The 26,262-nt window shown below is 39.4% G+C and overlaps 3 protein-coding genes across 5 annotated transcripts in view; 1 reads left to right on the top strand and 2 right to left on the bottom strand.

Moving 5' to 3' along the window:
* si:dkey-246i14.3 (ephrin A4) overlaps positions 1-9,248 on the top strand; it is a 32,512-nt gene extending 23,264 nt beyond the window's left edge. The window contains exons 3-5 of the mRNA XM_062423403.1: positions 925-993; positions 7,126-7,152; positions 7,734-9,248. Of these exons, the coding sequence (XP_062279387.1) occupies positions 925-993; positions 7,126-7,152; positions 7,734-7,819 (182 nt within the window). The 3' untranslated portion in view covers positions 7,820-9,248. The remainder of the gene's footprint in view (positions 1-924; positions 994-7,125; positions 7,153-7,733) is intronic.
* Positions 1-26,262, bottom strand: part of slc50a1 (solute carrier family 50 member 1) — a 390,175-nt gene that overhangs the window by 165,211 nt on the left and 198,702 nt on the right. The gene's annotated exons all lie outside the window — the stretch shown is intronic.
* Positions 17,024-24,733, bottom strand: flad1 (flavin adenine dinucleotide synthetase 1). 3 transcript variants are annotated; one of them, XM_062422447.1, is made up of 11 exons: positions 24,653-24,733; positions 23,487-23,599; positions 23,021-23,174; positions 22,096-22,473; positions 20,037-20,150; positions 19,685-19,952; positions 19,190-19,337; positions 18,743-18,841; positions 18,352-18,541; positions 17,537-17,610; positions 17,024-17,433 (listed from the first exon to the last, which is right to left on the bottom strand). In XM_062422447.1, the coding sequence occupies exons 2-11, from the start codon at positions 23,492-23,494 to the stop codon at positions 17,298-17,300; spliced, it is 1,569 nt and encodes a 522-aa protein (XP_062278431.1). In that variant the 5' UTR covers positions 23,495-23,599; positions 24,653-24,733; the 3' UTR covers positions 17,024-17,297. The 3 variants fall into 3 exon arrangements, with proteins under 3 accessions (XP_062278431.1, XP_062278433.1, XP_062278432.1); XM_062422449.1 differs by having other exon boundaries at positions 24,472-24,701; XM_062422448.1 differs by having other exon boundaries at positions 24,567-24,697.

The raw sequence follows: 26,262 nt of genomic DNA, 5'->3' as shown, positions 1-26,262 counted from the left end.
AAGCAAGTAAGTGGACATTGAGTCAATATTTAGGTTTGTCAAAACTAAATAAGCATTGTTAACTCATTTTTAACATCATTGATAAGTGTTACACTGCAGGTGTTGTCTATTTTTAGTTTCCAATGGAAACTGTGTTTACGTTCACTTACAAATTGCAGCATTTCTCTCCTTGCTTCTATTTTCAGCAAGTTTCTGTATAGATTCTCTGTTTTGCCTGTGTTTCATTTATTTGCAGCTTTTTTTTCTTTATGTTTGTGTTGTAAAAGTGGTTTCTTCATTTGCTTGTGTTTTGTCTGTGTGTGTCAGTTGAGCTCTCTTGGCTGCTGTAGATAGTACCAACAATGTAGTCATATTTTTATTCTGTGCCGTGTCTCATCTGTCGAAATTACGGGCACAAAGTGAGACAGACTGTTAGATATCACACTCTCAGCTTGTGTGGTGGGCCCCTGTTGAGTTAGCAGATAATTATTCAAATATAAAGCCCTTAACTGCAGTTTCCAGACACATTTGTTTTGTAAAAGCAATTCTTAACTGACAGGTAATACTGCTGATGTTTGCCAGTTTTCCCACGCGAGTCATGATCAGTCATGATATCGAAACATTCTTTTATGGTTGTAACTTCAACTGTGGGTTTTATTGTTTTTATTTAGTTGCGTAGATAAGTGTGATATGTGGTTGTCTCTGACATGGCGAGATGGTGTAATCCTTTATTCTATATGAGCTATTGATTGATGGTGGAAACTGGAAAATAAGCTTGCTGATCTTTAGCTGTTCTTGTCATGTGGATTCTTCAAATACTAAGAGATCTCCTGTTACTTGTCCTTTTATTTAACATGTTAGCATTTTGAATACTGACTGTTTGTTGGGTTTAATAAATAAGCAGCATTTAAATCATCCTCTCATTCCTCTTCTTGTTCTCACCAGCTCTACCCACAGATGAAGGCCCTCCACTGCCATGTATGAAGCTGCGTGTCACCGTGTGTTGTGAGCCCAGTGAGTACACTCCTCCTTTCATCCCTTCCTCCTTTCATCCTTCCCCTTTTTACACCTAGAGACTCCTCTCTCTGCCTCTTACATCTCTACTATCAGCATGATGTCGAGATGCCACTTCCCCCACTACTACTCCTTCACTTTCCTCATCTCTTTTTCACCCACCCTCAACAATCTTCACCTTTAAAGGATAGGTTCGCAATTTTTCAAGTCGTCTTAAGTCAATAGTCAAGTGTCTGTATGAACACTGAAACAGGTTTTACTCACTGTAATCATTCATCCTGTTCATACTGGGCATTAGAAGATCTATTCCAGATGCACTTATAATGTAGGTGTTTTTTTGGGTTAGGGGTGGGGGCAGGGGGCATTACTCAATTTAAGCAAAAATGTTTGTCTGAAGATGATGTGGGGCTTCAGCTGTCAAAGTTTGTTAAATATAGTGGATATCGTCCACAGTTACTATCTTTTTGGTTAAAAAGAAAAATCTCTCCCTGTGTCTTGTCTCTGTTTCTGTTCAGCTACAGTGAAAAGATCATAACAAAAAGAGAGAAAACTTGACACTAAAAAGACAGTAAATTAGAAATATAGTGAATTGATTTGGCTAATTTGGATGGGTGAAACCTCATATTAGCTTCAAAAAACTTAAAAATACATTTTTGCACAGAAGGATGCTTGTGGTGCAATATGAGGGGATCTTCTCATGGTCAGCATGACATTGTTCATTTGGCCACCTGACTGTTTTTACGAAGGACTTGAAAAATTGTGCACCCGTCCTTTAAACCTTGAAAGATGATACTTACTCCTTTTTAAATAACTACATGAACTGATACTTCACTCTTCATTCCATGTTTGCTTTTAAACCTAATTGGATTGAGGATTTTTTTTTTAAGCATTAGTTTCCTCTAAAGCAAATCTCTCTCCTTTTTTTTTCTTTAAACCTCCTTGTCTCCTTCCTTCTCCCACTCTCTCCATCTCTCTCCCAGTGTGAAATTCCCAGAGTTGATCTAATCCAGAGCCCGCCTGGAGTAATGTTAGTCTTCCAGTCCAGTGAGCTGCCCATTCCGGTTGGGAATGTTGCCCAGTCACTGTGGGAATCCCTGTACAGTTGTTGGTGTGTGTGTGTGCGCGCTTCGTGTTTTTGTGAGCTCCTGCAATGGGTCTACGGACCTTTTGCGTGTGTCCTTTGGCGGTTTTAGTGTGTAAGAGTGTGTGCCCTAATGTGTGTGTGCCCTCATATGCGTGTCTGAGACGTCTGTCCCAGTTCCCATCCCCGCGCTATCTGCAGGGGGCTTGTCGTGCCGTCCCAGGCTGAACTAACACGCACTTTTTCTAAGGAAACTGGTAGCAATGTTCTGTGCATGTGCGTGTGTGTGTGTATGCATTAGTGACCCATTCACTAAATTCTTACATATTATCTAATGAATGCCTCCCAATATTGCAGCCTTGATTGAATTTGTGTCAGATTGGTGTAAAGGAGAAAAATATATATTAAAAATGGAATAAAAAGAGCTCCATCCATCTCAAATGAATTCTTAAATGCCATCGCTGTTCTGGCCCGAGACAGGGAGTAATTTGCTGTGTTATTAGCAAGAGTGAAGGCTGATGACTTTTTTTATATGTTAATTATCCTGCTGCCATTAATTAGAAATACCACAGATTTTCAGCGAGAAAATGCTAATGTAGTCTTGACCTTCTGACAGTATTCCCTGGTCTGCCTGTCTGAGTCAGAAATAATCAAAATATTTAAAATCACCTGGATTACGCATGCTGGAAGACACACACACACACACACACACACACACACACACACACACACACACACACACACAGTCAAAGGCCCATTACTTTACTTTAGAAAGATGCACATACTTCCATCTACTGTTGCCTTCTCTCATTTGTTCTCTTCTCTTCCTCTCATCCTGTTCCTTAACCAAAACTAATCCCGACTAAATTTCAGGATCTCCCTCTTCTTGTCTTTTACTCTCTCCACCCCCACCTCCTCCACTCCAACCTCCCACTCTTTCTTTCTAGTCTTCTGTCATTCCTGAAGTGGCACTAATCCTCCCCTTCTCTCTGTCTCCTCAGCTCTCTCCTCCCTTCCTCATTTTTTATGATCTTTCGCTACTGGAGCAAAACTAATCTAGGCACCATCCATGGCAGTCTCTTACACTTCCTCTTCCCTCCCCTTTGACTCCGCCCCCCACCACCCCACCCATGTCTCCTCTATCTCTTTGTTGCATCTCCATATCCACAATACAGTTATTTGGCGACTCCCCTTCCTGTTTCTCTCGCTGCGCTCCATCTCTGTCGTGCGCATGCTGTGCGGCAAGCGCGTAGGGATGAGAACATGAGGCCGGAGAGAAGAAAGCGAATGAGATGGATGAGAGAGGGGATGAAGGAGAGTCAGAAGGTCTCTCCCTCCTTCTCTGGCTGTCCATTAGTGGCGGTTTACCACAGCTGTTGTTGTGTTGTTCCCTGTGGTAACACCTCACATAGTCTCTGGTTCCTTCCTTCTTAGGCTCCCTTTTATCTGACAGGTAGCATGGCAGCAGGGCTCACCATGTCTGTGTGTGTGTGTGTATGTGTGTGTGTGTGCGTGCGTGGGTGCGTGCGTGCGCGTGGCCCTCGGTGATGGCAGCTCTTGTCCTTCAGCTACATCTCGCTCTTATCTAAACTTCAAACCCTGTGCCTCCTTCACTTCATCCCCAAACTTTTTTTTTAGTCCCAGAGAGTAGCCTGTGTGATTAAAAGGCACCTCCATGTGGGGATGCCCTGTTGCGGGTGTTTGAATTAATTATCATCGAGCACACACACACGCACACACCTGCCTCACACTGCTCTGAAGGACAGAGTGGTGACAGTGAGAGGGTCCGTCAGGTACGCTGTCATTGCTCCAAGGTCAGTCACCACTCACCACCGGTCCCTCAGTGTCCTCTCCGCTGTGTGAACGTGTGTGTTTATGGCCTTAATTTAACCCAAGAACACAACAAATCAGGCAGGACAGATTTAGTAATGCGGGAAGCTCCTAATGACATCCCGTGTGTGTGTGTGTGTTTGTGTGCGTGCTTCTTTGCTTATCCTATGTTCTATTTTGGAGAATTGTAAAGCCCGTTTTGGTTTTTAGGTTTTGGTTATCGTCGTAGTGATGCGTGTGGTGGTGTGACGCTTATTTGATCACTCTGTCATAAATCACGGCAGAGAACGCGCTTTGCTAAGAGGTGCTTGAGCCTGTGTTGCATCAGAAAACAAGGCTCTGACTCGGCAACTGCAGACTGGTGTCATGTGAAATCTCAGGCGCCCTGCAGCCCCCTATTGCATCTTTCACCGACTCGCTTCGCCTCTCACTCCATACTTACCTTTTTTTTTTCTTTTCTGCAAGTTCTCCCTAAAATTCCTCCTGTTGTGTCTATCTCTCTTATTTTTCTTGTCGCTCTGCCTCTCCGTTTTTCTCTTTTCTAGCCGTCCTACTGTGAGAAACCATTATGGACCAACTTCCCTCTCTCTCTAATTGATTCCCTTTCTCTCTCGGTCTCTCTTCCTTTTTTTCTGTCATACTCCTGCTGTGCGCAGTCCATTGCATTCATTTCAGTTTGAAGAGCTTCACCATTTTCCCCTCTTTCTTTCTTTTTTTCTCCTATTTCTCTCTCTCTCTCTCTCTCCCTTTTTTTTGGAATTTCTTACATCGCTGCCCTCCTTTACCCCCTCCGCTCTCTCGCCCAATACCTTTGTACCCTCTGAACTCGATACACACAAGGACAAAACTTGAACACAGACATACACACACCGCTTGTCCATCCGAGCTCTCTAAGATCCCGAACCCCGACATTCAGAAATTTGACTTTAACCGCTTTTGTCGATTCGCATTTTTGTTCGCAGATTTTTTTCTCTTTTTGCAATTTTAGTTTTTGGTTTTTAATGAAGCGCTAACAGCTCAAGGTGGGTTAGCATTAGCTCCTGTGTCTGTAAAATGGCGGCATGAGAGGAGAGGTGGGATGGTGGAACAGTGTCTGTCTCTGCAGTGGGGCGTTCTGTCGACTGAAGACACACGCACACACACACACACACACACACACACACACACACACACACACACACCCACATATACAGTGGCACACACACACACACACGTAGCCATGGTTGTGCACATACAGTTACACATGCTGCATGTTTCTGACTGCAGTGCAGAGACAGCACGTTTCTTGCAGACACACCACCATGGACGCCATTTTGTGGCAGAGCTCGCCATGACCAAAATTATGATGTTGACAAGAACAACCGTCCTCAACATTTAGTTTTTGCACAGCTGATTAAAGCCGGATCAAAACACACATATCACATGCAGACGAGTAACCACCAGGCATTCCAACATGAGCACATTTTAGTTTCAAACTGCGGCGCTGCGTTACACACGCACACACACACACACACTAATTGTTGGGGTTCAGTACAGAAGTTTTCCCTCAAACAAGTTAATTATAAGTCCAGTTTGAAAACTAATTTGTTATTTACATGAGGAAATTCTTTTGCCATATTGTAAAGCTTTCTGCGCCCAAATTATGTTTAAGTCTCCAAAGTCTAAAAAATCACATCAGCAGGTTTATTTTTGCCGTCTGTTTTGCAGTTTTTTTAAATTGATTTAAAATGTTAATTGATTTTAATTGATTAAAATGATATTTTTTTCTGTTTTATCAAAACAATTTGAATTCAAAAGGATTTAATTAATAGATGCTTTTTTCAATAATTAATTCAAATAGGGGTTGATAGCAGACGTACAACATTTTTCAATTAAAAATTAGCACAAGATCATGGATTGATGATCGTTTTTTGGTTTTACTTTTTGGATGTACAATAGAGCTATTTAAAGGGTGGAAATGTTTTATCATTGTTCTTTTCTGTTTGCTTTGATTTTTTCCCCCCCACAAGCAAACACTCTCTTACACACCAGCGCAGTGAGAGGCCTCCACCCAGCATGCTATTTAATGCTTCGTTAACCCCTAAATGGTCGTTTGCTGCACAGAACCTGGGAGTAATTTAGTGACTCATGTCTTTCGAAACGACATGTTGCTGCAGAGACCTGTAGGTACGAGACTGATATTACAGACAAACAGGGTTTTAGCTGAGCCCTCATTTAATAAATCCTTTCTCCCCTCTATGTGAGTCGACAACAGATGAGTTTGGAGTGGCCCATTTCCTCTCTCATAATCTCAGTCAATCACTGTAGGATGTGGATAGGTGGTAGTTTTTCTGGAAACATCAATGCACAGTTGTCCTCGTGTGTGTGTGTGTGTGTGTGTGTGTGTGTGTTATGAGTCTTTGGGTTTGCAGTGTCAAGGATGGGTTCAAGGCTGTAGATCGATTTAATAACAGCTGCAATTGTGCAGCCTCATCCCTGTTTCCTGACCTGTCTGTCCTTTCTTGCTGATGTTACACTGGCAGTTCCTTTTTTTCTTTTTTAACCGTTTCCATTTTTTTGTCCTTTCTCTTTTTCTCTCCAGCTCTTCCTTCCCTCCATCCTTCCCTCCATTATTTCCTTTTAGTCCACCCCCTGCTGAGAAAGTGACGTCCAGACACAAACACCCTCCCCACCCCCATCCTGTCTCTTTCTCTCCCTCCCTCCCTTCTCTCTCTGTCTGACCTTGTTTCAATCTTTCCAACCTTCTTTTTTCCCCCCCATACTTTCTCACTCGGGTCTCCACCGCTCTTCCTTTCATCTTCTGTCCACTTCTTGGTTTCGCTCTGTCATTTTGAATTTTCTTGTCCCCCCCTCCTTCCCCCATCTACCTCTTTTTCATTTCCTGTATCCCCTCTGTATAATCTCGATCATTCTTACTCTTCCTAATTTACATAACACTATCTTTTCCTGTTGCGATGCTTCTCAAACTCTTTTTTTATCCGACCTTTAAGAGAATTTGCATAGGGGACATATTTAGGGTTGCACAGCCAGTCAGTACTCATTTTTCATGGCGTTAGGCTTTGAGTAATGGTAAATACCTTCCCCTGGTCATTTGTCTGTTTCTTGCTCCTTTTGTTCCACAAAGCAGTGGAACAAAGTTAAGCATGCAAAAATGACTAATCAGCAACTTGTTTCTTTGCCTCAACTTTATATAAATCTCTCTTCTCTCTCTCCTATTACAGCATCACAGGGTTCACAACGAACACAAGGTGAGATGCAACATTTTAAACCTTTTTCTTAAGTAAATGCATCATTTTAACGTGTCAATATGAATATGTATCTATCTGTGTCTGTCTTTTTGTCTCCCTGTTTCTCTGATGTTTAAGCTCAAATATGATTTATTTTGCATAATCTCTGTTGCAAATTCAAAAATACAACACCCTGCATGTATAATGAGAAATTAGAACATACATAAAACAAATGATTACTCCTGGGAAGGATTTTCACAAGATTTTGGAGCCTGGCTGCAGTCATTTGTTCTCATGAAGCTGAAAGAGTATTAGCGATTCCAGCCACTGATGTTGGCTCACTGTTTATCCTAAAACAGTTGAGGTTGAGATCAAGTTCTTCTACTTCAAACTCAGACCATTAAGGGTCTTCCTTAAATTGTTGCCACAAAGTTGGAAGAAAACTCTAAAATATTGTTGTTTGCTATAACTTAAAGATTTCCTTTAGTTACAACTAAGAAGTTGAGTCCAAACAATGAAAGATTGTCCCAAGAGTGTCCACTTACTATGGACCAAGTAGTGTATATCTTAGATTTTCTTACACATGTCCATCTCTCTTTCAGTAAATACACCTAGAGGTGGTGTTTGTTCACTGTCAACGGCTTCACTTCAATCCCTCCTCATCCTCGTCCTCCTGCTGACTTCCTGAGTCGCTCATCCGTCCCCACCGCTGACCTTGCACCTGCTCTCCGTGGGAACGGGAGTTATTACTCAGACATTCAATTACAAGTACAATGCAATCTATGCTCAGACGGTGAATGATACAATGCAATCATTGCTAAACTCTTGCAAATGACACATATTACCTTGTGGCTGTTTACCTGTGAAATTCCAGAAAGAATCAGGTGTCTTCTTGAAAACAACACTCACAGTGACTCAGGGACAGACACACTGAATCACAGTGATTATTTCTTGGTAGTTTCTCCCATTTGTACAAGTTGTACTGCCGAATATTACACACCGAGTGAGGCAAAGTCATAAGACTCATATCCCACTCTGATGCCAAAAGAACAATGAGTCTGCCAGAACTTGTTCCGGCAAAGTTTTCTCGCTTTTTCATCTCTGTTTCTCAGTCCGTTTCTCATTTTCTACTTATTTTGTTGTATTTACCACTTTTCTAGTACTTCCCTCCAGTTGAAAAGCGGCCAAATGAACACGTACTACTGCACTGAGTGGCTCAGGTTGGAGGTCAATCAGTTAGCTGGTGACTTCTTGCATTTTTTCTGAGAGATGACTAATTTTTTAAGCTGCCTCATTTGCACCTGAGAAAGATAAATGTGTCAAATGTTTGTAACTACTTAGAATTGTAACTACTTTTGGAATTGAACGCGTTTTAGTAGGAACTGGGGAATATTCTGGAATAATGAGGCAGGGCTGCTGCGCCCCCTACTGGGATTAAACTGGTTGGACTGGAGTTGGACTGGTTTAGTTTATAGTTTATAACTCAGAAACTGGACGCTCGCCTCGTGCTGCATGATAATAATGGGACCTGGGACAGAGTTTGTCCTTTCTGATTGGACCCCTTGTTGTTCCGCTTCTCCACCCCTCTCTTTGGGTCAAAATAAAAATGCAGGACAGAGGGACTTATGGGTAAAGAGCCAGCATCAGCTCGCCTCGCTCCACTGATCATACTGTGGACCACTATGGAGGCTGATTGCTTGATGCTTCTGTTGACCATTCAGGTGTGCACACAATATGTACACAAGCTTTTTGTTCGTTGTTCTTTTTAATCATTGTATTTTGTTATTTTTGGGTGTTTATTTTGTTTTTTGTTTTTTTACACAAGATCCTTGATGTTTAGGTGTTATAGTTAATATATTCTGCAAAAATATGTATATTAACTACACTATTAAATGTTTTAGCAACAGCTTTGCTCTTAAGTGCAAAAGTCTGACGAAAACTACTTTTTTGAACATAATCAATATTCTGGATATATATGTACGGACTGGTTTGTTTCAATATGCTCTGCTGCAATGCATTCCCAAACTAAATGAATCTGTTGTGGTAATTATTGCATTTTTGCCAAATTATTTTTGAGAAATCACTCCAATTAACTGCCATAAATTAAGGAAAAAAATACATCATTTGATTTCTATGTTGAATGAATTAATTCATTTGTTTTTATTTTCTATAGAAATTGGAGTTAAATTGAGATTGTATTTTTTTATTGAAATTAAATGAAAGTGTATATATTTATAAAAATACATAATTATATCCACATGATATTTGAGTGACTTGAACTCAGAAAATTTCTATTAATTATGCAGTTGATTTCTCTTTTAAAAACCAGATTGTTAGCACTTAAAATATTTTTTTTTTCTCAAGATATTTGGGTGTCATAATGCTGTAAATCACACTTCATGCTATTTTGTTTCCTGTGATCTTCATTTCCTAAATGGGTGATAAAAAACAACATTCGAAGATTTGTTCAGTGATGTAGAATTTTACAATCATGTACTAATAGGAATTTGTTTTTGTTTTTTTTGTGCGTAATTTGTCCTGCTTTCACATTTTAGTGAAGAATGTAGCTTCTTCTGTGAAGAGCCAACTGCAATCTGAGCCTTTTTTACACGGCAAGACAACAAAATAAAAATGATTGCATTGAAACGGCTCAAGTCGATCGTCATTTAACTTTTGGTAAACACTGATATTTTACACCCGCACACATACACGCTGCTTTATTTGTGAAACACACAGGAGTATGGAGATAAGGAGACTTCAGGGACTTAAAATGACCTTGTGGTGTAAGAGGCCATTGTAATGTGAGTAACCTAGTGGCATATTGAGCTGAGTTTTTATCTATGGGCAGCCAAAGTCTGATAAGACTCAGATACCCAATAGAATCCCGGTATTATTAGACCCAGATGCATCACCGCCAATTTATCGGCCTTGAAGTAGTCACTGCATATCTGTTCAGTAAATGCAGGAGTGAGGTTGAATGCAAAGCAAGAGGCGATGTTTTTGTTTTAAATATAGAAGTGTACATCCAAATAAGCTGTAAATGCATTTCCATTTATATAGGCTGTAATGTAGAGCCTCTTGTGATGCCAGAAAGGCAATTTCCTGGATAATAGGGCTAATGCTCCTATTTCATGGTTTATGATCTCTTCTGATGACATGTTTGTCACTGTAGAGGCATGTTGTTATGAACTGGCTTTGATTTTGACCTTCACGTATAAATTCCCAAAGCCCATGTTTTCATTCTTTTTCCCATTGTGAATGATGGAGTAAGCATGCAGAAATTGGGGGGAGGGGTGGGGAGGGTACTTTTTAGATTTATGTAAAAGGAAAAGGACTTGAAAAGCAGCAGCAGTAAACCAAGTCTGAGTCTGTGTATGTAAAAACTGTATGGTTGTTTATTCCAGAAAAAGTGTGCACGGACCAAAGCTTTTATGTAACAGTGCGATATAGTTTTTTTATGTTTCACTTTTGATTCCTGACAGAAAATGCTGAAGCAATTATACCAGAAAAAAAAAAACATTTCTCAGATTTTCAATATTTCTTTGTATTTGACAATGTTGATGTTTGCAACAAGTCCATGTTAAAGCTGAATCTCAACTCAACTTCCTAAATAAATGTCATGATTATGGACAGATGTTGCCATTTTCTATAAATTTAGAAGATCATGAAAATCCAACGTCAAAGTTTCCCCTGAGGCGTCTACAGTGATCATAAACTCTGGGAAGACAAATTTAGATTTTAAATATCTGTCTGAAAGCAAAAACTTCCACACTGCATATCCATAAAACTGCAGCTCTCTTCTCCACAGATGATTACACTGTAATTACACTATGTCAAGTTTCAACACAGCAGGCTCTGTAGCCACAAGTTAGCCTATATTTTATTGGACCATGGACTGAATATTAAAGCTCAGATTGCTGGTGTTGATTACATCATCAGAAATACAAATCACTGGCTATTAATGGAAGCAAGCAATGCTTATTTCCCTTGCAGTATTACAATCATCTTTAGAACAAATATTTTATATATGTGTTTTGCGATTGTGTTGGATGTGTTTTTAAAAGGCGCAGTGTTCATAATTATCCTGTAAGAGAATTCATTAATTAAAAAGTGTATTTTATTAAAAAATTAATCAAATCTAGTTTAGTTATCACAATTATTGCAACATGTCTCTCCTTTATTCTTAGTGTTCAGCAGTGTGTGCATGTCATTTTAGAAGGATGTTCACAGTTAAAGAGTGTCTCAGCCTGTAATCAACACCTTCATCAGTGGTGACGCTCTGATCATGAATCCTGACCAGTGTATGTTTCATATATTTCACAGAGCGATATGAACTGAGGTGAGAGGGTGTCCCTGCTGCAGGTACTATCCTGAATATTTTTGAAAATAAATGCATCACACAGTCCTTGAGAAAATCTTGTTTAGACATTTAACATTTGGCAGCATTCATAGAAAATAAGCACTTTATCTCCTCTGAGCAGTGGTGATGTATTGTAAGGCCATGCAGGCTTTCTTTTTGGGCATCTTGTCCTATTCCTGGAAGCCTTCATGAGTTACACAGACTGTGGAGACTGGTTAAGATGCTGTATTTGGTTTGGTGGAGTTATTTAAGGGATTCTTTACAACTTTTGCCATCAAAGTACGGTTTGGACTGTTTCACCTAGGTGGGTCTATAAATGTAATTGGCTATAGCCAGGTGGAGATTTCATAGCTGCTTAAACTTTATTTCTGTTAATCTTTCCAGCTCACTAATCTTAAATAGTCAACTCCATCCATAACTGAGGCCACATCTGCCACCCTCCAGACAGGATTGCCCTTGCATCAGATTTGAAATTGCATGACCTCTCAACCTCACAGCTCTGAAAATAAAACATTGCATCGTCTAGCATGAAAGATCAGTAGCTCTGTGAAGAGGAAAAGAGTTTTTCTGTTGGGTGTCACTTCACCCAGATAACTTTAAGCAGCATTATTGAGTGCATCTGCTCCTCAAGGTAACGTCTCAGTGTCATTTTATAAAGTCCTGTAAAAGAGCTCCTAAAGTTTAAGTCTCCGACAATCAGCAAAATTTCACTTGACATCTCTTGCAGATATTGCGTTCACTTTTCCAATACTTTATAATCAGATACAGTATATGTTTCCCAGGGTGAATATTTGATCCTTTATGCAGTCAAGAGTAAAAAACTGACTTAAGATGTTAAATCTGTGTGGTGGGTTATAACAAGCAGACCCTCTACTTAAACGCCTTTAGATTGTTCAAAATTCAGTTCAAGAATATCCCCCCTATTTATTCTGGGAGGTTTCACTTCACTTGTTTCCCCAGTGAAAAAGTACTGTAGGAAGTATCTTCAAACACCCTCACAGATGACCAATAGTTAGAACTAACACTATACTCCAAAAGATCTCATACATACACAGACTGTAACAGTGGTAGCTGTGCCACCGACGAATATATTGCCTTGTATAATCTATATACATTGAGTAGTGATATGATGGAGGCTTGTAAGTCCATGTACAGATACAGATACATCACAAACCCTAAAGTTGTAAAGCTGTAGAAAGTAACTTGATGTATTTTTATTGTATGTTTGTGAGACTTAGAGTTATAAAAGCCCCTGAGGATTATCATTGAATCATTTTGTGGCCTTAATGAATTGGTGTGCTATTTAATTTGCGGGTTATTATGAATAATAGTCAGGGCAAAGCTTTTTTCATTCTAAATAAATCTAACCAGGTCTACATGTCACACACACTTTTCATAATCTTTACACGTGTCAGGTGGCCAACACAACAGTGTAATTATTTCCGCTGTGTGCTCACAAAGCAGGTACTTCCAGAGTGTCACACAAATGGTGATGAATGTGGATGGACCAGATTATGACAGTGGAGGTAAAAAACACACATTAGCTGGTTTGGTGTTTTTCTCAAGCAAGAGCACTTGCCAATTGATGAGTGTATGATAGCCTAATATGACACTTCTGATTCACATCCATTCACTTCCAATTTGTTTCACTGGTGAAATCGACACTTTAAGAAAACACTGCAAAAACTAACTTTTAACACAGAAAAGATGAACAAATTGTAATATAAAGGAGGTAAACACAGACAAAAATATTATTTATATGCCTGATTTTGAATATTTTGCATTGATTTGTACATAAAATAAAAGTGTCAGAAAAAGTCACAGAGGTCACTTTCTGAATGTTTAAAATCCATTCATAATCTTTAAGAACAGGAATCAGTTGACATTGGCTGAGCCTTTCTAGTGTCAAACATCTCTTATCTTTCTAACACCCTGCACCATGTTTAAGTTATGGCTGTTGAGTGCAAACGAGCTCCAGATGAGTTGAGCTGAGCTGAGCTGAATTTTCTCATCAGTTTTCAGCATGGTGGTTGAAGCTTCACAGACATTGGCCCTTTACATTAAAGCAAGCCCAGTGTGTGAAAGGCATTTCTGAATGCATCCCGTGTGTGCCAAAACGAGCGGGGGGTCTTGGTCCTGCGTACTGGACTGCGGGCTGTAACAAACTTAGGATTATGAGACCGCCTTTTATTTCAGCACGCCACAACCAGACACAAATGAGCTAAGTCAGTCACACTTCACATGGCAGCAAGCAAAGCAGCCTCCTTCCTCATTCTCCCTCCCTCCCACTCCTTCTCCTTTTTTCTTTCTCTCTTACTTTCATCCACTTTTAATGTGTGACACTTTGATACTGAACATCCTATTTCCCGTGTTCTGGTTGGTTGGCTTTACATGCAGATGGGTTGGTAATTTGCATAGACTCAAAGGTCTTCTCTCCTGATGCTTTCTGACAACAGAGTGTCTATTCATCCTCTGTGTTAAGCATCCCTCACAGGACATCGCCTGAATTGCTGTCTCATGTTGCTTCAAGTCTTGTTTTACACTACAGGAACTGCTGAGGAATTGGATTAGGAACGTATTCCTTTAGAGAGAAGAATCACAGTCACCGCATCTGAGCATCTGAAATGGATAGTTCACTCTGATATCAAAGCCTGTCACATGTTTTTGCACAAAGTCACGCTAAGTGTGTAACAGTGATCTTAAGTCACGCTGAGTCCATATCACACATGCCGTTAGCTCTGTCTATTGTAAGTTAGAGTCTCACCTGGGAGATTTGAAGAGAAGCACTGGGGTGTGTTGAGAGAGCAGCAAGGAATTATGGGCCTAAAACACAGCTCACTTCTTTTTATCCTTACATCACCTTAAGTGACTGCTGTGATCATGTTTCCACCAGGTGAACCAAAAGGCAATTTGGTTTAAATATGCACCAGAGGGGAAAAATTAGACACATTTAATTCCTATTTGGTCCACTTTGTCTCAGATGACACTATTTGTTTTATCAGATCACTATTTGCAGTTTTGTAGATGTCAAACAAAACCTGTTTCAAAAGCAGAACAGTGTGAAATAAACAAAAGTATAAGATATTAAAAATGTGCAGTTGAGGACCACAAAAATACAACTAATTTTAGTCCAGATACTTTAAGTCAGTGAAAATATCCTCCCCACTGTGTCAGTGCAGACTTTGATAGGTAATGTTTCATGACTCACTCTTCCAAGTCAGAATCAAAACATAATTTTGAAATTCATGAGAAGAACTGAAAAAAACAAAAACCCAGCGTTATCGTACACAGGGAAGGCAGAGACAGGAAGGAAATGGTGTTATGACTAAACAGTGATACAGCAGGCAAACCAAAAACAGACACAAGTATGAGTGATGAAACTGGCAAGTGAGAGTGATGGAGTGACAACTGAGAGAGGACAAAGGTGAAACTGTGTAAGACAATGGAAACAACTAATTTTGGGGAAAAAATACCATATATATCAATATCCAAATCAATATCTCTGATATCCCTGTAGTGTCAGCAGATGTAGTGGTGGGGGAAGTATTCAGGTAATTTACTAAAGTACATACCATTATAAGACTAGAAATACTCCACTACAAGTAAAAGTCCTGCATTCAAAACCGTAGTTAAGTAAAGGATAAAAGTATTAAAAGTGAAACTTCAATTAAAGTACTCTTTCTGCAGAAAAATTGTCTCTGTGACTGGTATGTGTACATTATTAGATTATTAACACTGACACATCAGTATGTAAGTACAAGTTTACTGTTGTAGCTTATTGTGGTTTTGATAGTTTTAACTACTTTACTATATTATTAGTTAGTTTAATCTTGGGGGTCATGAGACGATTAATGAAGTTGGAAAAAAACAAAAAACATCTGTAACACAAAATTGTATACATTTTTCATAATCTTTGAAATATTGGAGAACTTGACCTCTTTGGAACTTTAATGAAACCATCTGTGAAGTTCAGATGGGAAAATCAGTTTTTGGTGTAACTGCTTACAACTCACCTGAAATGTGACAAAGGGCATCAAATAGACATTGCATTTTTTGTATCACAAAAACTTCGGGAACCACTGGTATATTATTTAACAATGTCTTAATGTCCCTCTAGAATGTATTTATGGTATAAGCACATCTCTTTTTGTGAGTAAAAATCATCATCTGGAAATTAACCCAAGCTGATTAGCGGTCAGATAAATGTGGTGGATTAAAAAGCACAATAGCTTTCTATTTTCAAATCTGTTATGCACATATGTACATGTACATGTGTTTGCTTTTTTAAGTGCTATATAAATAAATAAGCTCGAAACTTGAATATCTACAAATGGAGCACAACTATAAACAGGAAATAGTGAAGTGCAACTAAGTCAAAATTGTTTTATAGACTACAGCACTTGATATGTACTTTTCATCAATGAGCAATGTAGCCTATTCACATAGAAAACCTAAGGATAGCTAGAAAAGTCATGCATAGGCTACTATATTGTAGGTGGATAGACACTTTATTTTAGCAACTGTGGAGTTCCAATACACTCACAAGAAATTAACTATAAATTGCAACACAATGACTTTTGTTCATTTATCAACCATTTAAAAATCTGAAATGCGTCCATTAAAGATCTTTTAAAGCAGGACAAAGTTTGAGGCGCATACAGCCTACCTCAGACACACTGTAAGTCTGTAGTAACACAATTGTTTTCCACCCAAATATCGTCATTCCAGACAATGTCCCGGTGTGTTTATCGCACCACCCGAACACATTTTGCTCTGATTATGAAGCCTCTGTTCATTGCCTCTTCTATTACTGTTATTATTAATAAATCAAGTAAGCCGTGAAGCCCCGGACAGATAAGTTAGAGGGGAATGAGAGAGGGGGAGGTGGAGGGAGTCGGGCTGGAGGTGGTAATTGCTGGTGTAACGGTGTGTGCAGCCCCGCGGTGGCCTCGTAAGCGACCCGCTTTATTAGATCGGCCGGTATCGATCCTCGCTGCGCGGCGTTGACTAATCTCCAGGCGGGGGGAGAGAGAGCGCGGATCGATGAGCCTGGATTCAATCATGTCTGGAAGCAGAGAAGGTAATTTATTGTAATCACCGGTGCTAAATGGAAAACGTGAGAACAACGCGCCCGTGAGGTCCGCAAAGAGAACTACAACATCAGGGTGGAGGTTTGCTAGTGACGTGGGGCTGGAGAGATGCTCAGCGCTGCAGTCTGCAATTATGGATATTCAGTGTCAAACAGATGAATCAATATGAGCCTGCTGGTTGACCTTCAGTAGTTTGTCCATGCTGCTGTACACTCAGTTTCTAAAAGCTGATTTTCTCACCTTGGCAGAAAACCTTTTCACATTATTTACTAATACATTTTGATAGAGGCTCTCTTTCCAGACAGCTTGCTCTTATTGGATTTAGAAAGAAGACAAATGGATTCATGAATAAGATAAATCATGAGCTGTATTGTGAGCTGTGCAGGCCTGTATGAGACGCTTCTGAAAATAGTAACATGACGATACAAAAAGATGACACAGATTGATGTTTTATTCAACAGCACAGAGGGCCATTACTTTAGACTCACATGTATACTAGTAACACACGTATGCACACGCGCGCACACATACACACACACACTTTACAATCTCATTCTGCATTCAGATGTGTCCACTCTTTTGCAAATTTTCACAAGAAGACTGGAAAAAATAAATGTCCGCCTTGTGTTTACCACATGATGTTTAGGATCTGATCTGAAGATGTGAGAATTTGGCTCCATCAGCAACAGGTGACACTGTGTGAATTGAGACAATTATCAGTCCCGGGAGTTACGCTCCTCTTCTTCATTCTCCAGGAGGTAGGCTGGCTTGTATCGTGTCACTCCCCTCCCGTCAACTGTCTGGAGGGAGGTGTTTCGACAAGTGTTGTCCATACTGCCCAGTGAGGTGTACCTGCCGGTCGACACAGAAGTTTAAGGCCAAGAATTCTGCACTGCAGCTGTTGCAGGAAAAAAGAAGGATACAGCAAATAGAAAGTGCACGGACGTGTTCTTACCCTTTATCATAGAGAATACAGTACGGCACATATAACGTCCTCAAGAACGACCAGATGTCGTGATACGTCCAGTCCTGTGTTGGAAGATGTCAGATTTAATTAGTCTGCGATTGATTCATGATTAGTTCAATCCGGCTGAAATCATTCTCTCTAAAGTCCTTTGAGATGCACTTCTGTGATGAAGGGCTACATAAATTATCTCGAATTGAGGTCAACTGTTCATTTCACACACATTTCAATGTTTCACCATTTATGCACTCCTATTTTTTACTAAGCAGATGGAAGCAAAAGTTGTGAACTACACATGATGGACACCGAGTCGTAAGAAACTGCATGTGTGAGGGAAAAAATTTAAAGTACGAAATATTATAATTTAAAGCTTCACAGTTGTAGTATTACTGCAGGGCTATTGGACTGCATTAAACTGTGGTCGTGCTGTGATATTTTGTTCACACCCTGTGGATCTGCACTCTGAAACTTCAGTCAACATGATAAATAACATTAGGTGTAACAAGGGAAAATTGCCTGGCTACAGCAGTGAAAACAGATTTGTTTTACCAGTCATAAAGCAGTTTCTCCTGCAACATAATACACACTGTAATTTTTTTTTTTTTAAATGTGGGAAACCGAAGAACTGCTTGGGTTTTATTTTATAATTACTTTCTGCAGGTGTTCTTAAGATAAAATTAAGTAAAGTCAACCTTAAAAATCTTGCTGTAAGTAAAAAGGTAACACAATGCCTTTGTAGCACCAAAGACAACACAAAATACAACAGGAAAGAAATACTGAGACAAGTGTGGGTGTGTGAGTCTCACTAGTAATGGGTTGACTCTCATGTAGTCTGGCCAGCCGGGGTCAGTATGACACATGGGTGTGAGTGTATGAGAGTAGGGGTCACTCCTCCTGGTCCCCATTAGGACGGCTCTCAGCTCCGGCTTCCTCTCCTGCACCTCGCTCAGCGCCTGCCGAATGCTGCCCTCCACTGAAAACAGTTCCAGGTCATATCTGTGGGAGAGTATTGCCAGATAGTGAGTCATAATATGGAGAGGGTTAGGACAGAGAGGGGAGTAAAACAATGTGAAAATACAAGAAAAATACCAAGACACTGGTGTACTTTTTCAAAAACAAAGATTTACTTTGGATAAGTACTACATAAGTGCACAAAAAAACAAAAATGTGTTCTCTAAGTACAGACTGATGACTCACCTTTTTATAGTATCCTGGAGGAATCTCTCCATTTCGGGGAATGGAGAGATGATACGGATATAAAGAGCTTTCACCTTGTCTTTTCCATCTGAATAGCGTCTGGGAGTGGCAGCAGAGAGAGATGGGATGTTAAAAAAAGAATAAATAACAGTAAGATAGAAAAAGATTAGATATTTATGCTTATCACTGTCTGACCATAATCTGTTTAATGCAGGTGAAGAAAAACTAACAGTCTCTCTTGTCCAGGATTTTTCTCAGAGTAGTTGCTGCTCTCCAAATCATTTTAATCTCCACTTGGTTCACCATATTCCCCACTGTGCTGAAATGGCATCATTATGTTTTTAATTTGAATCTCCCTGTCAACTCTGTCTCTTCATCTCTTTGTTTTGTCCTCATTGAATCATTCCTACACTTTAATGTTCTAATTGTCGTCACCCCTCCCGTTACCGTTTCAGTGCCGCATAGTAGAGATGGAGCAGAGCTGTACAGTCCTTGCCTCCGTTGAAGCCGACACAGACTTCCTCCATCGAATACTGATCCAGCGCAGCCTCTATCGTTTTCAGTGCAGACATAACTTTCTCACCCAACGGCGTGCCTGTGGGGGAAAATGAAATTTTGCAAGGAATGTATTCAGCTTTTTAAGGTGTAACATAAATGATCCTTCATTTATGTCAAATTCAGAATAGAAATATCTGCTTATCCTTCATCTTATCTTCATTATGATGCTTATATTATTCTCTGCTCAGTCTCATGCCAGTTATATTCTTTTTTTAATCATCTACTGTGATTTGACAGTTTTAATTACTTCAATTTCTTTTCTTGCTTTATCGGTCCCAATGCTTGTGTAAAGTGTAAGAGTTCTCTACAATATTCACTTCATATTAAGCTGACACAGTTTAACTATCATCTCCCACCACCCTCTATCCTAAATCTCCCCCTCACCGCTGTTGGCCAGTGTGTACACCTCAGCAGTGGCAATGGACACCGGGTCAGTGACTAAGGGCACCACGCTACCCTTGGGCAGCTCTTGTACCAGCTGTGCCCGGGCTTTGTCCACTTCATTCTGGCTGTCTGAGTCCAGGACCAGCCTGACTCTGTGGTAGTTGCTCAGCCAGTCAGGGTAAGAGCCAAGGGCCACCCTCTTGCCCCAACCAGCCTGCAATTTGGTCAGTACAGGAGCGATTTCTGCTTCATCTGCATCCACAAACACCTAGAACAATACAATCTTTGGTTAGCCCGCTTGTAGAATGAAAACACAGTTTTTATAAATGATACGTATTATCATGGTTCTCACCTCACGAGTGTGAAAAGTGGTCCCTGAGCCTGCAAAGAGATGCTCCAACCCATTGAAGGCTCTCTCCATCAAAGACGGGATCCCAGGAAAGACATAAACGTTGCGCACACTGACCTGGGAGAAAAGGAAAGACATGTCTTAGAAGATATATGGTTCAGACAGTCAGCATGTTCATGAAACTGAACGTGCAATGCATTTTTATGTAATGGTGCAACAACCAATACTTCTAATCATTTTGAGGTAATGAACAGGCTAACTTGAATATTATTCACTACATACAGTGCATTCAGAAAATATTTAGACCTCTCCTTTTTTAAACATTTAGTTATGTTGCAGCTTTATGCTGAAATCATTTAAATATATTTTCCCTCATCAATCTACACTCAATACCAGATAATGTCAAAGCAAAAGCTGAATTTCAGAAATGTTTGCAAATGTATTAAAAAAGTAAAAACTGAAATATCACATTGACATGAGTACTAAGAGCCTTTGCCTTGACACTGAAATTTAAATCAGGTGCTTCCCATTTCTTTTGATTATATATACTCTTCTCTTTGAGATGTTTCTAACCCTTGATTGGAGTACATCTGTGGTAAATTCAATTGATTGGACATGATGTGAAAAGGCACACATCTGTCAGGTCTCAAAGCTGACAATGCTTATCAGAGTAAAAACTAACCCATGAGGTCAAAGGAACTGCCTGCAGAGCTCAGAGACAGGATTATGTTGATGCACAGATCTGTGGAAGGCTACACAAAATGTCTGCTTCACTGAAGGTTCCCTTCCAACAGAACTGACCCTAAACACAGCCAAGACAACATAGGAGTGATAGAAGTGGCCCAGCCAGAGATCTGATTTGAACCCAATCGAATATCTTTGGAGGGACCTTCAAATGGCTGTCCACCACTGGTCCCCATCCAACCTGACAAAGCTTGAGAGGATCTGCAGAGAAGAAAGGCAGAAAATCCCCAAATCCTAGTGTGTAAAGCTTGTCACGTCATACCCGAGAAGACTTAGGGCTGTTATCGTTGCCAAAAGTGCCTCAACTAAGTTCTGAGTAAAGGAGTCTGAATAGTTATGTCAATTTCAGTTTTTCCTTTTTAATAATTTTGCAGAAATGTCTAAATTCTTGTTTTTGCTTTGTCATTATGGGATACTGAGTGTAGACTGATGAGGGGGAAAAGCAATTGTAGTATAAGGCTGCAACATTAAAAAAATGTGAAAAAGTGCAGGGGTCTGAACACTTTCTGAATGCACTTTATTAATCATTAATCACTACACACTTTTTAAGCCTTTAATATACTATAGGTACTTATACATTTTATTTAAAAGGCCATAAGTTTTCTATCTGATCTAAAAATGTCAATTTATCAAGGCACGGCCCCTCTCATGTCGTAAACTATGAATGTGATATAATACAAGTAATGTTTTACTTCAGATACATTAATGTATCAACCTTTGGTTAATGCACATGAGCATGTAACTAACTTATTCCACTCAATGACAGACTCATCTAGTAGACTTATGAACAACAGTGTATAAACACAATCATTAAGTACGGTACTGCACATACTAACTGCACTATGTAGTGTTGTGTTAATTAAGGAGAAATATCAATGTGTAATGTTCTCATATATTTACAAGTGCATATGCCTTTCACAGCTTTTTCTGTAAATGTTCAATGTCATCATTTTAGCCACTGTGAGAAGTTTTTTTATCCCTAGAGTTAATGGTTAGCAGTTGCTGTTGCAAGCCGTCTTCTAACACAAGCCAAGATACACCACTGTGACTTTGAGTGAACATCTAACAGAAATTTATGTCAGCTAAACATTTTTAGACATCGCCCCCGAAAAGGCAGCCTATAATGGTGATACACAGCACAGTGGACATGAGGGACATCAGTTTTAATAAAAGGAGCAGTCACTCAGTCACAGTTAGTGGAGGGTCATGATCCATCAAAGCTTAGGTAAAATTTGATCTAATTTAGTGTTCTATGACAACATGATCCGTGGCATTTGATGATTGAAAACTAACCGGACTCCATCCTGAGTTCACTCACCAGTGGGTAGCGGAGGGGCTGTCCAGTCTGAGGGTCAGTTCCATAATTGAGTTTGGCTGATCGAGGCACCATTGCCAGCTTCATGGCAGCATTGTTTTTGTCCATCGCCCCGAAGAATTCTTCTACCAGTCGGACGAGCTCAGGGTTGGGATACACATCCTCTTGGAACGCCATGGCTATGCTCTCGAAGGTAACGTCATCATGGGTGGGTCCTATGCCCCCTGAGGTGATGAGGTGAGTATATTGAGATGAAAGGAGGGCTACTTCTTTTGCAATTACCTCCTGTACATCTGGGATCACTGTTATACGCTGCACAGACACTCCAAGCTTCCTTAGGGCTCGTGTCAGAAAGGCACTGTTGGTATCCACTGTGTGACCCTGAGAGACAGAGGGTAAAAAAAGAGATGCTAAGTTAGTTTTGATTCTGCATTCCCAACCCTGACGTCAACAGCACATTCAAGGACTTAGCAATGTCTTCAAGGTCCTGCTCGATGAAATTCGATGACTCACAATGAGCATTTTTTGGGGGCAAGACATGTCAATGGGCAAAATCAAAGGCCTCATGTTTAAATCATGATCATGTCAAGTCAAGAAATGATGGTCAACTTGTTTTACTCATTTTTTTTGATTATTATTTTTATAAGTATTGTTGCCACATCAAATATACATAAAAGGGTTTTCTTCAGGATATGAAGTGTGGATCCTAGAATGGATAATGGTCCACAGAGCTGAGACATACAGATGAATTAGTGTGTCATGTTGTACTGTATGTTAATAAAATCAAATACTTTCAAGGCCAAATATTTACCAGAAGAAAGGGGGTTAGTTGGATTTTCTCAAATCCATAAACTTTCAAGCATTCTCAGTGGGATACTGTCAATCACACAAATACAGCTAACAAAAATATCAATATACTGTAGTTCACCTTGAGTATCTCATCTCCAATGATGAGAATAGCTGCAGTGGTAGTATCCCCATTGGCTGCAGAGGACGGATTTGTGGACATGGTTGCTGTGCTGAGTTGAGCTACCAGTCTCCTCACACGCACCACTGCTCTACTCAGTTTAGGAAAGCCCAGCCTAGAAGACAAGAGAAATATGCAATGCTGTTCATTAACCAACTGCCCTTCCTTCAAGTATCTTTTGCTCTAAAATGTACATTTGGACATCTTTGAACTGCAAATATCAGTATCAGTAGTCAACAACAAATCAAATTTGTTTCTGTCATTGATGTAATTTATTGTTTCACCTACCTGACCAGGGACTACAGGTGAAAAATAGCAACTTGCTAAAACCTGGTGCAATGTGCTAAGTTGTTATCTATATTATTCGTGTGGCTTTAACAATTACCAAATATTCATATGAGGATACGAAAAGATATTTTAATCTTACATCAACATGAAGAATCCATATAGAGTATCCCAAATACTTCATTACAGCTCAGATCCTCTTCACCTTCATAACAACTGGTCTCCTTCCAGGGAGAACTGTGCACGAGAAGCAGACTAGAAAAAGAGAGGAAAAAAGGGGGAAAAGGGGACCTGTGAGCAACTTGTCCATAGGTTCACAGAGTCAATTGTTTCCTAGAATATGTTAACTGATAGTGCTTGGTGTCATTAAGTAGTTAAAGTAATTTGTATTTAAGATATTGACCTTGATTATAATTTATTAAGTGTTGTGGAGCACTACAATCAAAAATGCACACAAGTTGAGTAATCATAAATAAAGTAAAATGGAAATTTACAATAAAACATGTAAAATATATTTGAAATGAAGAAGAGCTATAAATGTAATTAATTGTTTAAATTGAAGAGAATGAAATGCACAACATACTGACCAGGAAATATTCATAGTATAAACCATACTGTAAGTTACTTTAAATACATGGTTGACACAGTGGGCATATATACAGCAATGACACTGATACACTTTCATATTCGATAGTCAAGCCATTAACTAGAACAGACTTGAAACACAGCAAGAGTGGAGGGTTTATAAGTTCATTGAACCTAAATACTTTCTGTCTCTCTCCTTGAATGACCCAAAGGATAACAGAGACGATTTTGAGACAGCTTAATTACATTTGTACTATCTGCATTCAAGTATATCTAACATACAAGTAAATATGTGCTTGAGGGGAGAGAACAGACATTTAAATCCACTGTTGAGAGAGAAACAGACCCAGATAACTGTGCAATGTGCCAAAGAGCAGACCAGCCGAGTCACAGTTTTAGCGGTCAAAAGAGGAAAAAGTAAAGACAGTGACGTTCAATCTACATCACACACAGGAAGCTGCAGCTGTCTGTTTTATGTGAACGTCACAAAAATGACAATAGACAAAAATGAAAGCCAAAATATGAATCAAATGGCCATGTACCTCTGTGACAACTCTCAAGTCTCCTTGCTACGTTACTTAACCAATCGTGGGGGCATTACTAGCATTAAGCGAGGGCTAGCATTCATGTAACGTACCACTACATAGGAGCTTGTGCTCTGTACGCTGCCGCTTTCTCTGGGCTGGCGTTGACAATTACTTATTGTAAAGAAATATACAATACCGTATATCGTTTTTATATTTGGTAACCACACTCGCCGACACAGTTTACTTCTGACGCATATGCTCCTGTTACGTATCTTCCTACAGTTTGTGGCTACATGTCATTCAAAAGATTTGACGTCCTCCTTCCAATCACAAATGAGAAAGTGTTTTCCCGAGAGACGCGAGAGCCTATCAGGTTCAAGGAGGCGGGACTTTATCCGACAAGCGTTCTAGTGAGGAAGTTAAGAGAGGTTTTTTTTTTTTTGTTTAACTTTATTGAGTATGAATGAACATGAGGTATATTCTTGAGAACAAAATGCCAAGAATCAATCCGAATTAAAGTAAAATAATAATAATCATCATCATAACATCATCATCATCACAACACTTTTCAAAACAAAGTTACAATAAAAACCGATAATGCAAGTAAAAGATCCCAAGCAAACAATATGCAATAATTATAATAACACAACAAATACCAAGAGTTAAGAAAAATCTTCTTAAGAAGAGATTTTAAAGATGACAGAAGTTTCCCTAATAAATAAATACCTACTGATTGCCTAGATGAATACATAAAACTACAGAATAGAGTTAGACAAAGACAGTAACAATACACTCATTATACAGCCTTCTTATTAGACATGATTTAATGGTCTGTAGGTACTGCTAGCATTCTTTATGAAAAACTGATAACAGTGTTGGCAAACTTACATTTATATGAGATATAGCTAAGAAACTTAGCTAAGATAATTATAAGATTGGTGATGTAGTACACTTCTATCCCAATGTTTCTGTTGTAACTTAAAAACCCAAGCAGTACATGCATAGAAAATAGTATATAGATACAGTCTAAGGTTTATACAATAAAGCAAAATCATATATAAATGTAGCATTAACAAACTTAAACACCTCTTGCCACAGTCGTTTAGTATAGTAACAAATAACAACACCAAAATAAATGAGACCGTTTCACGATGCAGAGAAAAAAAGAGGATGATGGCCCTGATGTTTCAGGATTACCAAGGAAGAAGTTTTGAAATGTTTCTTTTTTTTCATTCTAGAGAACACATGTACATTAACAGTATGTAAACACAAAACTGTCCATACTATGGGTATATAAAGTTACAGGAGTCTGCATATCTCTTCTTATGAATGTGCAATGTTCCTAATGAACTGTAAAATATAAAAAAAATACCTTTTACTTCATATTACCTTCAAAACAAAAAAAATCTTTATATGAAATTGATTTGTTTGTGTTCCTTCTTATAAAATGCAAACATCCCCCCAACGTGTCCCCAACTAGCATTTATTCTCAGTCGTTTAGAAAAAGTAATCACAGTGGGAATTACCTAAATAGATAGTACTGACAGCTCATCTTTTTGTCAGTTTGCCCTTTGCACCTTCTCCACTGTGAAAAGCATGGATGTGCCAAGCATGGATGGTGCCAAGGAACTACTTCTTCTTCTGCTCGTATCATACACATATAAGTGTAACTTGTCTGTCTCTGCTGGCTGGAGGAGCTGATGAACACACCCTGACTGTAAAATGTTACTTTTCTAGCCTGTAGGTGGCGCAAAGTGACATATATGCAACACAACCGCGTCAGGCGTTAAAGCTGTGCAACTGCAT

This window comes from Scomber scombrus, chromosome 7 (genome assembly GCF_963691925.1).
Source record: "Scomber scombrus chromosome 7, fScoSco1.1, whole genome shotgun sequence".
NCBI classification, from domain to species: domain Eukaryota; kingdom Metazoa; phylum Chordata; class Actinopteri; order Scombriformes; family Scombridae; genus Scomber; species Scomber scombrus.
Note: the sequence above shows the minus strand (reverse complement) of the source record. Positions and strands in the feature narration are given on the sequence as shown.